Source organism: Neoarius graeffei, chromosome 6, assembly GCF_027579695.1.
Source record: "Neoarius graeffei isolate fNeoGra1 chromosome 6, fNeoGra1.pri, whole genome shotgun sequence".
NCBI lineage: Eukaryota > Metazoa > Chordata > Actinopteri > Siluriformes > Ariidae > Neoarius > Neoarius graeffei.
In genome coordinates, this window is record NC_083574.1 from 11254886 (window position 1) to 11271118 (window position 16233).

Genomic DNA, 16233 nt, shown 5'->3' on the forward strand with positions numbered 1-16233 from the left:
AATCAGATTATTGTGTGAGTTCCGCCGCCGCCACAAAAACCACATCGCCAGGTCTCGCCTCATCTCCATAGCAAACTGCACTGGTGTTTCTGCACCTTGAGCCAGCGCTGAGAGAAGTTGCAGAATTCAGCTGGCTATAAACAATCTAAATAAATATTTATAAAAATGTAGAAAAAGTTTATTAATATGACGAAATAAATACGTGCAAATTATTAAGCCTGAATTAAGAGTTTGGTAATACAGCGGCCGTATCCCAAATGACTGCCTACTGAAGCTCGAGTGCACTATATAGAGTTTAAAAATCCATTACTTCCTAGTAACATGTAGTGCACTTATATAGAAATTAGAGAGACATTTAGGAGTCAACCCTCGTTACCAGGCTACACGTTTTCATTTCAGTTCAGAAACAAAAACACACACGAGACCTCACACTTTAACACTAACCAGATAATTAAACAAACAAACAAACAAAAAAAAGAAATCATTAAACTTGAAGAGTGCGCTTTTTTTTGTTTACGTATTACGTAGATGTGCTTATTACGTGTCAATTTGCGCATGCGGGACACTTTTGGGTCGTTTTCCGTTCATATTGGAGATCGCATACACGTCTCATATAACTGGTAATGTGAACGGCCTAACAAAAAAATCGGATTTCACAACAAATCGGATATGGGTCGTTTCAGGTTGTAGTCTGAACGTAGTGTATGAGTTCTTTTTAATGTTGTAGGTGTGGAAAATTCAGCACTTATTTTTCCATGTATGCTACATCAAGTAATCTTTTATAATGTGGACTTGGTACTGGTTCTGTCAAAATGTTATCCTCAAAACGTCCACACTTAGGCGCCAATGGATGTTCTATTTTTATATTAAAAGGCAAAACTATGATTTTTGCTTGCATCAAGCCATTTTCAGAAAACATTCACACACACCATTCATTTCCAGCATCTGCCATATGAACCTGGAAGACAAAAGTGCTAAATATTAGGACACTGTTAAAGGATCCCTGTTTCTATTATTTCTTCTTTTGTTTTCCCCCATTTATAGAGGACCTGAAATCCACTCCAATATTACTACAATACTGTGATTCAAGAGAAAATCAGTAAGGTGTAGGCCAAAAGGTGTACTAATTTTTCAAAAGAAAACTATTTTTGGTTTGCTAAATCCTCTTAAACACGTTATAATGTTTTGCAAAAGTAAGTGAATAAACAGTGAATAAATACATATAATTCCATAGATACATATAAGGATCAGCAATATGTGATCCTAGATAGAGTGTAGACTTTCTTTTTTGACTAAAAAGATTGATTTGAACACTGAAAAAGTCAGAAAGCAGGCTTCAGTGCATAGGTTCCTGCAGAATAGTCCTTCTGTGTGGTCCATTTCAAACGCACAAACCAATGAAACGTGGAAAATGGATGGTCTCAAATGTTTATGTATGGAGTATTTCACACCCTCCTATTGGTTGATTAACATAGCATTAAATATATATTTTCACTTATATATTAATGAATAAAAAATATAGAATGGTAAAGCAAAACAATCTAAATTACTAATTTACTTGGTTACACCTTTTTTTTTAAATCACAGTAATATTTAGATATACTAAAATAAGTTTTAAACACAGTGTAATCTAGATTAACAACGAAATAAAGGTGTCACACACAAAAAAAAGGATTGTTATTACTCAGTTACAGGTCCATAGGTGAACAGGAGGGTGTGATCTAACCTCACAAATTGGAGGGAAGTTTGGCGCAAAGGGGTTCCAGTTCAGAAGGATGGGCCTCGGAGGATCTGCGGAATGGAAGGGAGGGTGACGTCCCTATGCTGGGGGTGTGGTGCCGTGTACTAGGAGAAGTCTGTAAGGGGGAAGCAAAGTGCCCCGATATGGAGCTGCACGGCTTAGGCATCAGTGTCGGGGAAGAGTAAGGGGAGAGGCGGCAGCCAGGCTCAATGGATGATCGAGGGGATGAGTGAGCCACAGCCTGGGCTGCCTCTTCGCTTAGCAGAGGATGAGAGCTGGACAACAGTTTCATATCTTCAGAGAAGCGGCCCAATGGCGATTCAGTTCCTGAAGTGTTACAGCTGGGTAGTTGAACAGGGCAGAAATGCTGGGGTAGAAGCAGAGAGCTGTGGGAACCTGCAGCACTGGAGGGGTCACTGTAGTGGAACGTTCTCCCAGGACTTTGGACTGAAGGGCTGGGGGCTAGAGGAGTGTAGCAGGGAGAAGCGTTTGCTGAGCCATATTGAGCTAGAGACGCTAATGCTGACCTTTCCAAAGGCAGCTGGGAAGAAAAGGAGGACTGTAGGTTGAAGGATTGTGTGTTTGATGAAGGAGAGCCTTCAAGTGCTGGAGTAATGTGGGAAATGGTGGAGGACGGGGATCCAGTTGTGGGTGTATGGAAGAGGTTTAACACACTAGAAGTCCTGCCACCCCCACCAGCAAACTGATGAAATGCAGATGTCTGTTTGGTATTTTGTGTTTGCTGACCATGGAGGAGCTGACTTGGGGCATGGCTGAATGATCCAGTTGAAAGAGGGCTAACATTTGAAGATCCTGTGGTCAAAAACCCACAGGTGGCACCAACTAATGGACCCCCAGGAGACCCACTTGCACTCAATCCACTTGACATGTCTCCCACTGCTCCACTCACAGCAATACTCACTGCGCCACCTACTGCCCCAGACAAGGTCCCAGCACCTGTGCTGCCTTGTTGGAGGTGAGTGGACAGTGGTGGGGTACTTGGTGGGAAAGGCTGCTTGTGTTTGGGTGGAGGATGGAGCTGTGCAGTACTACATGTAGGAGATGCAGATCTGGAGTAATTGCCAGTGGGGAATGCAGAACCCCGACCAGGCCCAGGATGTGAAACTCCACTTATGCTGCTTCTGGGAGCCTGGTGGTTACCACTCCCTGACCCAGCTGGCCCTGTTGAATGATGTGCCCGGAAAGATGCAAGTAGAGGAGTGTCCACTCCAGTACGAGGCTTTGGAGGAGTGCTCGAAGGCGAGTCTCCAGCTGAACCAGGAGCTGTCGATGTGGGTACAACCTGGAACCTGTTTCTTGGTGCTTCTTTTGTTGAACCCAAAGATGAGGTAGAAGGGCGGAAGAGCGTGGGAGGCAGGTGAGGATGATGGGTCAGGGCGATAGCAACTGATGTAGTAGCAGCGGCTGCTTGTAAAGGGGCCTGGATGAGTGGAGCCCAAATGACTGGAGTAGGTGATGGAGGAGCTGGGGAACGTTGGTTTTGCATCAGGTGGGCACAGTGCGCCATGTCTCGATCATGCTGCACTATTTGCTGGATAATCTCATTCTCCTGATAGTTGAGGACACCAGAGTTTAAGTCATGCTGTACCTTGTGCTGCAATAGAGAGTTCTTCTTTCCTAAATGATAGAAATATCGAACAATCAAGCTACGTGCCATACAATTACACATCAAACATACAGATACAGATGAAATACTTTGTTTCTTTATTTATTGAGTTTTTGCTATACCAACTGATAGGTTCCTTTGTGCATAAATAAATGCATATGCATGACTGTCCTACATATAAACCTGGTAAATGATTTATTTGAAATCCTGGGTCAAAGCTCAGTATTAGCTTGTTCACCCATGCTGCTTCTCTTATCCACAAAAAAGCTGAATTATAATCATGGCTTTTGTGAATAACCTCCAAACAAAGGACATTATTCACCCTCAGTCGGCACGCTGAATATTAAAGAGCTGCTATGATCACGTGTCTTTTTAAATACCTCTTTTATTCTGTTCTTTAACACTGCACTCACTTTTTCTTGATTCTCAGCAAGCCTAGAGCTTTGGGAATACCCCAGGCTGAGAGGCTGATAGCAGTGAAGGGAGCGACCTGTGTGGAAATAGCACAGCCTGGTAGGGGGTGTGATGGCTCCTGCAGGCAGGCCAGTCTGTATTTGACTAGTTCTTACTGTTGAATGCTAGATAAGGGAGTGAAAGTAATCAGCAAGTAAACATGACCTCAAATTTAGGCTGATGGCTGATAGGAGAAAGAGAGACAGCGGGGTCTTTTCCATCTTTAGTAGTTGTTGGATAATGGATCTAAGTCTCATGGGGCTGGATGAAGGATAGAAACACTATCACACAAAACTTTATCAGGCTGGAGAAAGGAGATACGAATGAGGAAAATGCAGTGCAATGTAATGTACTTCATGAACTGCTGTGTCCTCTTCCCATTATTTGAGATCAATACAGTTTGGTACCATCACCAATCATAAGTTATTACACTTTAAATAACTAAACTGAATTTTATTTGAATGATTTGTTTAGAATAATTAAAATATTCATTAAAGGAAGAAGCAGAATTACTATTAAAATCAGGAAAGCCATTTTATGATATCGCAAAGTTCAATTTGGGTGGTATGGTGGTGCAGTGGTTAGCACAGTCACCTCGTAGCAAGAAGGTTCCAGGTTCAAACCTCATGGCCAACGGGGGCCTTTCTGTGTAGAATTTGCATGTTCTCCGTGGGTTTCCTCTGGGTGCTCTGGTTTCCCCCACAGTTCAAAGACATGCAGATTAGGTAAAATACCCAGCCACTGGGGTTGCACAAGCCAGTGCATGCTTAGTGCCGGTCCCAAGCCCGGGTAGATTGGGGAGGGTTGTGTCAGTGGGAAGGAATCTACGCAAAATCAATTGGGGTTTTCTTCCCCTGTTGTGAACTATGTGACGAGTCAAATAAATTTAAGAAAGAAGATGCCTCTGACTAAATATAATACTTTCTCCATCATTAACAATGTAAATAATCAGGGATTTCTGTAATCTTTGAGTCTTGTGTGAGCCAGTGTTAAAAATTTTGACAAAAATTAAGCTAAACTAAGACTTAAAAACATTGACGAAAACAAAAGACTAACAAAATCAAATTTCACCCTTGCACTCAAGGTTTTTGATTAAATTGATGTCCCTAAAAAAAAAAAGACACATTTAGTGCCCTGTCACACTACGACGTTCTCACCAGCGTTCGAGTAACGTGTTGCGAAACGCAGAGGAACGTCGAGAACGTTAGAAAAAAGTTACAAGAAAGTTAGACAAGCGTCGGCAAACGTTGGGGAATGTCGAGGGACGTCGGCGAACGTTGAGGGTGAAAAATAGTTTTGGGTGTGCACAAAAATTCAGGACGTTCTATCAAAACGCTACTTACACGTTAGAGGAACGTTACACGAAAGTTTGCGGGCGTTACTCGAACGTTACTCGAAAGTCAGGACGTTCCCTGGACGCTAGGCGGACGCCGGCCCATCAGGGTCGAGTGTCCAGCGCGTGCCTAGCGCTTGGGTAACGCTTGCCTAACGCCTGTGTAACGTCCATCGAACGTCTGTCCAGCGTGTCGCCAACGTTTTTCAGCGTTCGTCAGCGTTCGCCGAGCATTCTTAACGCTCATGTAACGCTCTTTCAACATCTTTCTAACGTCTGTCAGCGTTCTAAATTTTTCCAGCGTCTGTGTAACGTCCATGTAGCATCCTTGTAACGCGCCTGTAACCTACTGGTAGCGTTCAGGAGCATTTGGCAGGCACTTGCCAGAAATATATTTAAAGGGGCTTGCAGAGGCCACCGACAGTCCTGTTGGAACTTTCACAGAGTGAAGACTTCAGAACAATGACAGACCAAGAGAAACACCAGTATGCTGTTGCTGCTCTCATGCATCACAACAACCTGGTTGAAATGGTGGTTGAAATGGAAGTGATGCACTCTGGCCAAAAGCCCCCCCCTTTTATACTGCGCGTCCAGCCGCAGGTTGGTGAAACGTAACAGGAACGTCACACAAACGCTCCACGCGTTACTCGAACGCTACAGGAACGCTAGGCAGACGCTGTGGAAACGTCGAGAACGTCAGCTAGACACTGGACAAACGTCGAGAACGTTACCTGGACGCAAGGCAGACGCGACCCAAACGCTATGATAACGCTATCAAAGCGCTGTGGACGCTATGAGAACGCTAGGTTTTGCTGCTATTTTCGACCACAAACGTCGCCTGACACTGAGGGAACGTTGGCTGAGCGTTACCCAAGCGTTACAAGAACGTTACAACATCGTTGACCTAGAAACTTAATTTGAAGAACGTCGACGTTCCCCAGCGTTTCTCAAATTTTTAAAAACGCAACCAAACGTCGAACAAAACGCTATAGTTGACAGGGCCATTAGATAAAAATGTCAGAAAGTTGTTTGTCCAAAGGTGGCAAAAGGTTTCGTAGATTGAAAAATTGTGGACACTGTGCCATTACAAGAACTGTAGTTAGAAAATGTCTTGACTGGCATTTAGTCTCTTAATTTATTTCTTAAAAGAAGTACAATTATGGGCGGCATGGTGGTGTAGTGGTTAGCACTGTCGCCTCACAGCAAGAAGGTTCTGGGTTTCAGCCCAGTGGCCAACAGGGGCCTTTCTGTGTGGAGTTTGCATGTTTCCCCCATGTCTGCGTGGGTTTCCTCCGGGTGCTCCGGTTTCCCCCACAGTCCAAAGACATGCAGGTTTGGCTAATTGGTGGCTCTAAATTGACCGTAGGTGTGAATGAGAGTGTGAATTGTTGTTTGTCTCATTGTGTCAGCTCTGTGATGATCTGGTGTCTTGTCCAGGGTGTACCCCACCTCTTGCCCATAGTCAGCTGTGATAGGCTCCAACTTCCCCGCAACCCTGCACAGGCTAAGCGGTTACGGATAATGGATGGATGGATGGATGGATGGATGGATGGAAGGAAGTACAATTATTTGGAATAGGACACTTCCAAAATGTCTTGAAGTTGAGTGAATCTTATTTAGTAGATGAAGAGGTGATGAAGTAGAATCCAAATGCTTAAAGTCAGAATGTTGCAACAAACAAGGATAAGCAATTATTCAAAACTGAAACCATGAGCAAGATCAAAGTTAGATCAGGAAATACAGACTCAACGAACAATGCTCCATAATGCACACTTACAATGAACAACGATTTGAGATGAGATAAAGAAACATGATGGTATGTAAGACAAACTAATCACAGGGTGAACTAAGAACAGGTGCCCACATTATGCCTCGGTCACAACCGGCCGTACGTGCTCCTACGGCCGGTCTACGTGCAAAAAACGCAAAGAAACGCACGGAGGGCGCGCGTGTGACGTGCTGATTTCCGAGCCGTAGACTGGCCGCAGACCGGCCGCAGAGGTTCTTTGTCATGTCAAACAAACTCTACGGGTGCTTACGTTTTTTTCAGGTTGCAAGACAAACTTACAGCCTCGTGTGTCTTCCGTATGGCTGACGTGCGTCTTTCGTACGATTTGCTGGTGTCAGGTTTGGGCAAAATGTCAATTTTTTCCGTACGTCGCACTTGCGGACTCCGTATGTGAGTCGTGCGCCCCACATACATAATTAGTGCGGCCAACACACGTTCAGATATTTCGTACATCATCCATGCGTCTCAAGTAAGTCGGCCGTGCATTGGCCGTACGGCAAGAGGGCGTCAATCGCACGAAAACTCGGGTATATAAAGCTGCAGGGGTGCCTACGGCCATTTGTACATGTAGGCTTTGATTGAGAGAAAACCCAATTTCATTTAATTTCATTTCATTGCATCGCTTCAATTCAATATGCCGAAGGCAAAAGGGAAGAGGAGGATAGAAAAGGTGTCGGAGACGGAGGAGAGAGAGACGGCGGCAGAGAGGGAGGAGAGAGAGAGAGGACAAGGAGCAGTGAGGAGGAGGATGAAGACCACGACAGTGGCCAGCAGGCCAGGAGTTTGAGACGAAGTCTTTGCGGAGGGATTGCCATTTTCACAGTGAGAAACCAAAGTATGCCAAAATATATATACCCCTCTCCCATCGCCGCAGTGCGACAAACGAACGCCGTTGGTACGCACAACGTACAGATCGTGCGCAGTTCTTGCAACCTTCATACGAAGCCTGCATGGAACGCACGGTCAGTACGATTAGTGCACGTTTGAAGGTGCGTTGGCTGTACGAATGAAGCGACAGCCGTACGTCCAAGCAGCCTCAGATTTCGTGCGTGGTACGCACGTTCGACTTCCAGGTTGTACGTTGGGTGCGCGGTGATCTTACTCCTTCATGGTCACCACAACTACGTTCTCCACAAACAAACAAAAAAAACGCAGCGATTTGGGAAACGCCAAAAATCACACGGCCAAAAAATCGTACGTCCGGTTGTGACCGAGGCTTTAGGTAACAGTCCAGCAACAGATGGGAGGCAGGGGAGAACTGTCAGGGCCTTCTAGGGCTTCAGAGAAGGCCCAAACAAATCAGTTATATTTAATTGCTTTCATTCTTTCAGAATTTCATTATAATTATTCTCTTCTAATACTAATTTGGCCTCATTTTCTATGAAATTTTCTTCAGAAATGAAAGGGTTACTGTCCTGAAAACATTAAAATTGAGGAGACCAAAAGCACAAGCACATGGCAATGTCAACAAAAACTTAAGAGAAGAATTCATCAGGCTGTGCTGAGAGGGGGAATTCATGGCTTTCGTTGAGTGAGAATAACATTCGAGTACTCACACACTACTGTAACCACACAGTCTTTGAACAAACATGCATACGTTGGTGATTCAACTATTTGGTTCGATTTTAAATTTTGAAAGGTTTCTGCAGTTTCATAGTAGTTCTATTATTATGAATAAGTTAAAAACAGCACACTCATTCACTGGTTCTGTCTTGTAACAAGCCAACAGACTCATGTCGACTGTTTTAGTGGGATATGATTCAATTTGTTGTTTCTGCTGTACTGAGTGGGCTGAGTGTCAGTGTTTTTACAGCGAGGGCCATATGGTTCCCTGTGGTGCCAGATAAACATGGAAGTCTGTGACAGCAGTAACAGCCAGACGCTGCTGCTGCTCAGCCTTCAGTTGACTGTCTCAATCAGGGCAGCGACTCAAGAAACTGACAGGGAAATTACACTGCACTCCCAGGCATTAAACAGACACACAGCATACATCAATACCCATACACTATGCTATACTATAGGGTGACCAGATGTCCCCATGTTCCGGGGACAGTCCCCGTTTTTGGTGACCTGTCCACGGCTGGAGCTGTCCCAAGAAATGTCCCTGTTTTTAACCATGACCAACAGACCCCGAAAAAAAATAGACTAATAAAAACCCAGATCAAAACATTTACCAGATTTCAGCAGACGCCTCGCGTATTGTTTTGTGGACCACTTTCGCTACGTTCACACTGCAAGGCTTAATGCTCAATTCCGATTTTTTTGTGAAATCTGATTTTTTTGTGAGGTCGTTCCCATTAACAAATATATGCGACTTGCATGTGATCCTCAGTATGAACGAAAAGCGACCTAAAAGTGTTCCGCATGCGCATTGCAGGATACGACGACGTCACAAGCAGTGAGCATGGCCAGTGTTTACGGAAGTAAAACCGCCCGGTTGCGGTATGACCCATCCAATCTTGCTTGAATAGCTGCATCCCCCCAAATGGAAATCAGCTCCCTAACCTCTGCGTCCTTCCATTGAGAAGATTCAGAACCTTCACAGCCCGAAGCGTCCCTCGCATTGATGTCATGCGCAGGGGCGCAGATACGTTTTTTGAACTGGGGGGGACAAAAAACTGGGGGGGGGGGACAAAGCTGCCAGCAAACCAACCCCAACCCCGATATGCCTGTCAAACTTGTTGAGGGTTACCATAGCAACCAAGCTCGAGCTCGCAACCTGTGCAGTCTGCGCAGCTCAACCAACCGAATATCAGTCTTTGTTTTGTTTTATGTGAGTTGTTGCAACTATGTATACACTGCTGTGCACCTCAATAAACCGAATGGTAATTAGTCTTTTGATTTTTCCGTGAGGTTTGCCTTATGCAAAGAAAGACAGCATAGACATTTTTTCCTCCCTATAAGTGGGGGGGACCGAACGAAGTGAATTGATCTGGGTGGGACGAATCCCACCCGTCCCACCCTCTATCTGCGCCCGTGATTATGCGCCATGTTGTTGTAACATTTTTTGAGAGACCCGCCGCCTACTTCAGCGCAGAATAGTGACGTTTGTGGCTTGTTGATGACGTGTAAGTCGGATGAATGCGACCTGGCGGTTCAGACTGAAGTCGCATATGAAAAGAGCGGATAGGAATCGGAATTAGGACCACATATCCAAACGGCCTGGGTCGGATTTGAAAAAATCGGATCTGTGTCGTTCATATTGTCAATAAAAGATCGGATACAGGTCACATATGGGCGAAAAGATCGGATTTGAGTCACTTCAGCCTGCAGTGTGAACGTAGCCTTTAAGATGAGCTCAGGCCGATAGCAGAAATGTTCTACATCAGCTCTGGTGAGAGCCTTTCCAGTATTTTGATTGGTAGAGCTGAGGAACAACTTGATTGGTAGAGCTGAGGAACATCAGCAGATGTCTCGCATATTGTTTTGTGGACCACTTTAATACAGGCTCAGGCAGATAACTGGGATGTTTTAACTGTAGATCACCTCTGGCGAGAGCTTTTCCAGTATTTTGATTGGTGGAGCTGAGGAACAACTTTTTAGCGGCGCGCTAAAATCTTTGCCTAAACTAAAGTCATTGATTCAGCTTTGACAGATCGTTTCATCCGCTCCTGGACAGGTGAACCATAGTCTTTTCTTGTAGGCCTCAGTGACATTGTTTGCCATCTGTTATTTAGCCTTTAAATATGTAAGCTACATTTTGCGATGTTGTATATGACATAACGTTGCTTGTCACACTGTATTGAGATGTAGCAGTTGACCTAACAATCCGTAGCCTACTGCGACCAATGCTAGCAGGAGAAAGCTCAGTGTGGCGCCAATCAGTCAGCTGAAGTTGTTGCTAGATGCAGCGTTGCTATAACAGAAATCCAGCGGAGGTAAAATTGTAACAGTTCAACGGCATAAGCTAACTCACACACAAATCGGTGTGTTATCCCACAGTGTAGCTGGCTATGTAAAGCTGTAGGCTTATGGTAATGTTACCAAAGTGTCAGTAATTTGTATAATTTGTTGTTATGTGTAGCGGACTACACATTTTGATTAAGGCTACTCACTTAGGCTAAGTCATCAATTCAACTACGGCTACAATTTAGGCTATGGGAGATCGGGAATCATTTGTATCCTCAATGGATTTGAAAAGGATACCAGGAAGGTTATAAGGTCCTGATAATTGTAATCTTACATTTTTTTTTTTAGAATATCGATCAATTCCGTGAGTGGGAAGTATATTCAGATGGTATAGGCTATATTTGGCATTGTCTACGGTACCGTTTTGGCAGTAGGTTTTCCTGCCAGTGGGTTAAAATTCTATTTTTCATGATGTAACTGGGGCGGCACGGTGGTGTAGTGGTTAGCGCTGTTGCCTCACAGCAAGAAGGTCCGGGTTCGAGCCCCGTGGCCAGCGAGGGCCTTTCTGTGCGGAGTTTGCATGTTCTCCCCGTGTCCGCGTGGGTTTCCTCCGGGTGCTCCGGTTTCCCCCACAGTCCAAAGACATGCAGGTTAGGTTAACTGGTGACTCTAAATTGACCGTAGGTGTGAATGTGAGTGTGAATGGTTGTCTGTGTCTATATGTCAGCCCTGTGATGACCTGGCGGCTTGTCCAGGGTGTACCCCGCCTTTCGCCCGTAGTCAGCTGGGATAGGCTCCAGCTTGCCTGCGACCCTGTAGAAGGATAAAGCGGCTAGAGATAATGCGATGAGATGATGTAACTGCGACAACTCAATTCGCCATAATGTTAGAAATGGCATTACCTCCTCGAATGTTCACCAAGTTCTTATCTGAAAGCCGTGTAATTCATTAAATGTATCCCTTGCCTATTCCAAAAAATATATCACTGTGCCTGAAAAGTTAATATTCTAATTAGTGCTGTCAAGCGATTAAAATATTTAATCGCGATTAATGTCGCGACATTCATAGTTAACTCGCGATTAATCGCAATTTAATTGCACATTTTTGTCACATAAAAGACCATTGTAATTCTCTTATCAGCATAAAAAAGTGAATGGGCTTGCTTTGTACCAATGTTTTTTTTTAGTGCAAAGCATAACACGTCTTGACACAGCCACTGCAAAGTAAAACCTAAGCCAAGCACCGGCACGGGGCTAGCAAGAGAACCATGAGCGAAATGATCTAGTGTTTGAGTTAGTCTACAACTCTAATCAGAGAGATAGGTTACACAGTGACGGTAGGCTTGACATGCTTGATTATAATATAAAGTACACTATTATATTAAGTTTAAGTTGTTCGTTGATAAATATTGCATTGAATCTGATCTTTACTGTTTCAGCTCACTTAACAAATTTTGTACTTTTACACTTTCTGCCTGTTGATGCGTCGCGCTGTCCAATCAGAGGCGGCCAAATTTGCATATTACAGGAAGGATTTCTGGGATAGCATTGAGTTTACAGTTCAGAGGGATCTGGCTTCTTTAGACACTGTCTTCTTAAAACTGAATAAATATTTAAAAAGAGCCAAATTAGCCAGTCTTTTGAACGGCTCTTTTAAAAGAACAGATCACAAACATGCGGATCCCATCAAAGAGCCATAAATCCCATCTCTACTAGCGCGCCCTGCCCGCGCTGGTTCTTTGGGGGGGGGCAGAGGACTCTGGCTGTGCGGGGCGTGGCATTACAGTCTAGCTGCTATCGGTTTTCTAAGCAAAGTCTCTGTTCCAAGTTCCTGGCAGTTTCAAAAGCTTATGAAAAACCTACACCATGTCACAGAGCGTTAATCTCGCGATAAAAAAATTATCGCCGTTAAAATTGAGTCAAGTTAACGCGTTAATAACGCGACATTTTTGACAGCACTAATTCTAATCAATGTTTTCAGATAAATTTGAATAAATAAAATTCAGGCAAGCAATAGGAATAAATACTTTATCTAATAGCGTACTATTTATTGTGAACGATGGGACAGGGAGCAGAAGAGAGTGAGAAATTAAGGGAGTGACGCGACAAAAAAGAAAGACGACAAGTGGCATATATGGTAATTAGTTTACTATATTTACTTTCATGGGCCTACAACATCTGTTTCAGCTACCGTACAATTTAAGAGTCTACAAATCTAAACTATGAACCCATACCAGAGATTTTCACGTTGTCTTTAATTAACGTTAACCTAAAGAAGCTGTAGAATCGGCCTCCGGTGCACTCAGTGAGGAAAATCCCACTTTTTATGCAATGCCTGATCAAAACACCTGAAAACCAGAAATGCCCCCCCTACACACACACCTCATTATCTCTAGCCACTTTATCCTGTCCTACAGGGTCGCAGGCAAGCTGGAGCCTATCCCAGCTGACTACGGGCGAAAGGCGGGGTACACCCTGGACAAGTCGCCAGGTCATTACAGGGCTGACACATAGACACAGACAACCATTCACACCTACGGTCAATTTAGAGTCACCAGTTAACCTAACCTGCATGTCTTTGGACTGTGGGGGAAACCGGAGCACCCGGAGGAAACCCACGCGGACACGGGGAGAACATGCAAACTCCGCACAGAAAGGCCCTCGCCGGCCACGGGGCTCAAACCCGGACCTTCTTGCTGTGAGGCGACAGCGCTAACCACTACACCACCGTGCCGCCCCCCCCCACACACACACACCTTTTTTTTAAATTACAAATATGAAAACATTAGATGTTTTAATGATATTTTCACCGCTGAACCAAAAACGTACCCGGTTTTCTTCTCAGAAATCTGGTCACCTAACTATCCTGTACTCCTGATTTACTAGCACCTGCCAAGTGTATGAGCAAAAACGTATGCAAAAAGAAAAGAAAACTCCAGTTGGAGAGAAATCCGTATCATTGAGTTTGACCACTAGTCATTCAATATTGCAGCAGAACACTTTAACAGGTGCAGCCTGCTAATTGTGGAACCTGGCACACAAAACGAGCTGAGATTTTAATAAAATTAGAGCATTAAGATTTTATCATTTTAAACACCGTATGACCTTTCAAATCAAATCACATCCTAACTTATCCTTGAGGCTGAACAGAGCAGGGTTTTCAGAAGCAACATGTTTTGCATCTGGGGGAAGAAAAAAAAAACAAAAAAAACACAAATGCAAAGTTTAGGTGGAATTTTTATTCCTGATTATTCCTGGATTTGCATAAAGTTATAAGCAAAACTATCATGACTAACCCTGTTCTTTGTTCTGACCTTAATAATACACAATAGAGATGTAACCAAATCGGAATACATTATTCAGTATGAACAAATAATTTGCTCGAAATAGCAGAGGGGAACCGTCAGGGCTTTCTAAGGCTCCAGAGAAGGTCCAAACATATCAGCATTTCAAATGTTATATTTAAATTTCTTTCATTCTTTAATTTCTTTCATTATAATTATTCTCTTTGAATTTTAATTTGGCCTCATTTTGCTTCAGAAATGAAAGGGTTACCGGCCTGAAAACATTAAAATAGAGCTATCCAATGAGAATTTTTTTTGTTTCTTGTCTCTAGGCTGAGTTTCGAGCTGGCTCACTCATTGGTTAAGACTTCATTGCCGGGACAGAAGGCCATGGCAGTGTATGTTTATGTAGGAAGTGGCGGACGAATTAACCAATTAGATTTTGATTTATAGTGGGAGGGACCAAAAATTTATCACCCAAGGCCTACTCGAAGGCCAACACTAGCTTAACCGCAAGTCATTCATCAGTAATGTTAGCAAATGCTAATAAAGTAGTCAAGCCAGAGCTATCGACAGCAAGCAGCACAGGCTAAAGGCCAATTTATGCTGACAACCCAGTCCTCGCAAATAGCGTCGCAGACAGTGTCTGCGTAGCCCCCCCACCTTCGCAGACGCTCTGCGCGCACCTCCCAAAAATTGTGACCACCGCAGAAGCCTCGCAGACAGCGCCGCAGACAAGAGGGCTCTGATTGGTCCACTCTACATCCGCTGTACACGCACTTCTGCTTCCCTACTTTCCCGGTTTGGTTTGTTTTCATGACCGGCATTTTTAAAAACACGAGCGAAGATGGAGCAGCACGAAGAGCGGTTGATTGAGGAAGTACGTACATCTATACGACTCCAGTTCTAGTCATTATAAGTAACCGGAAGATAAACACTCCACTAACCACACCCACCAACTACTCCTAGCGACTTCGCGCCTCCTTGCGTTGTGCCGGTGAATAACATCGCGCATGCCTATTACTCCTGCTCAACAATAAATTACAACTGTATGCAAAAAGCTATCTGCGAAAGCCTTGTCGCAAGAGCATGCAGAGGCCTTAACGATCGAGAGACTAATGGCCTGTCCACACAAGTACGTTTTTGTCGAATCCGCATAAATACTTTATCGTTTTGGCCTCGCGTCCAGATGAATCTGTTTTTTTCGAGGTGTGAAACCGGTATTTTTTGAAAACGGGTCCCAGAATGGGAAAATCCTAAAACACCGGATAGCCCGGAGTTGTCTGGATGGCGAATGCGGATTTTTTCAGAAACGATGACGTATAAGCCCCGCCTCTCTAACCTTTAACCTCAGCTGCCACCGCTAGACGCGTCATAACAACAACAATGGCGGACTACAGGCTTGTGCTCGTACTGCAGAAACAACTCTCAGAGTTGCGCTGGCCATGATCGTCCTCTTCTCGTGTTATGAGCTTGTTTGTAAACAGCGCATGACCTTTATACGCATGCTCCATGGCTTCTCTTCCGTTTTTAGTGTATTGGTGTGGCGGCGTCACAGCGCCACATACAGGCCTGGCATATGTACTACAGCGTTTTGGGTCGTTTCCAGTGAATCTGTGTGGATGCAGACATTTCTGGAAACGATGCCGTGTTTACGGAAATGTTTTTTCAAAATGACAGCGTATTGGGTGAGGCCGCATATTCGTGTGGACGGGCCCTAAGATTTCTGTCTCCAGACTCTTCTTTCATGCACGCTTGCTACAGTATTTTTCACTCTTACTTCAGTATTCATTTCCCGGTGTAATTTACTTAATTACTTTTAAAATCAACATCAACAACTACACACTGCAGAGTGACCTGGCAGCCTGCCGCTAATCCCTTGCAAAATCCTTTGCCCTGTTGCTTTTTTTGGTATCTGGCTAAGTTTCGGCTGAGCTGAAATCCCAGTTCTAATAGTAATGGTTCATCACTGCTAAATAGATTCAGATACAAACAAGAGGTACATTATTTATGTGTGTGTCCCCCCAGGGCCTCTGGTAGAGACTAGAGGTGCGTACTGGGATTGGGATTGTACCGGAGGCAATGCAAAAATCATGTAGGAGGTTTCTTTATTTTTGTATGGCTGTGTACACTGCCTGAGTGGTAGTTCAACACTTTT

At 44.2% G+C, this 16233-nt stretch overlaps 1 protein-coding gene across 1 annotated transcript in view; it reads right to left on the reverse strand.

Annotated features, from left to right (window-relative positions):
• Window positions 1-1727: 1727 nt before the first annotated feature.
• hcn4 (hyperpolarization activated cyclic nucleotide-gated potassium channel 4) overlaps window positions 1728-16233 on the reverse strand; it is a 285458-nt gene continuing 270952 nt past the window's right edge. The window contains exon 8 of the mRNA XM_060922847.1: window positions 1728-3379. Within this exon, the coding sequence (XP_060778830.1) occupies window positions 1728-3379 (1652 nt within the window). The remainder of the gene's footprint in view (window positions 3380-16233) is intronic.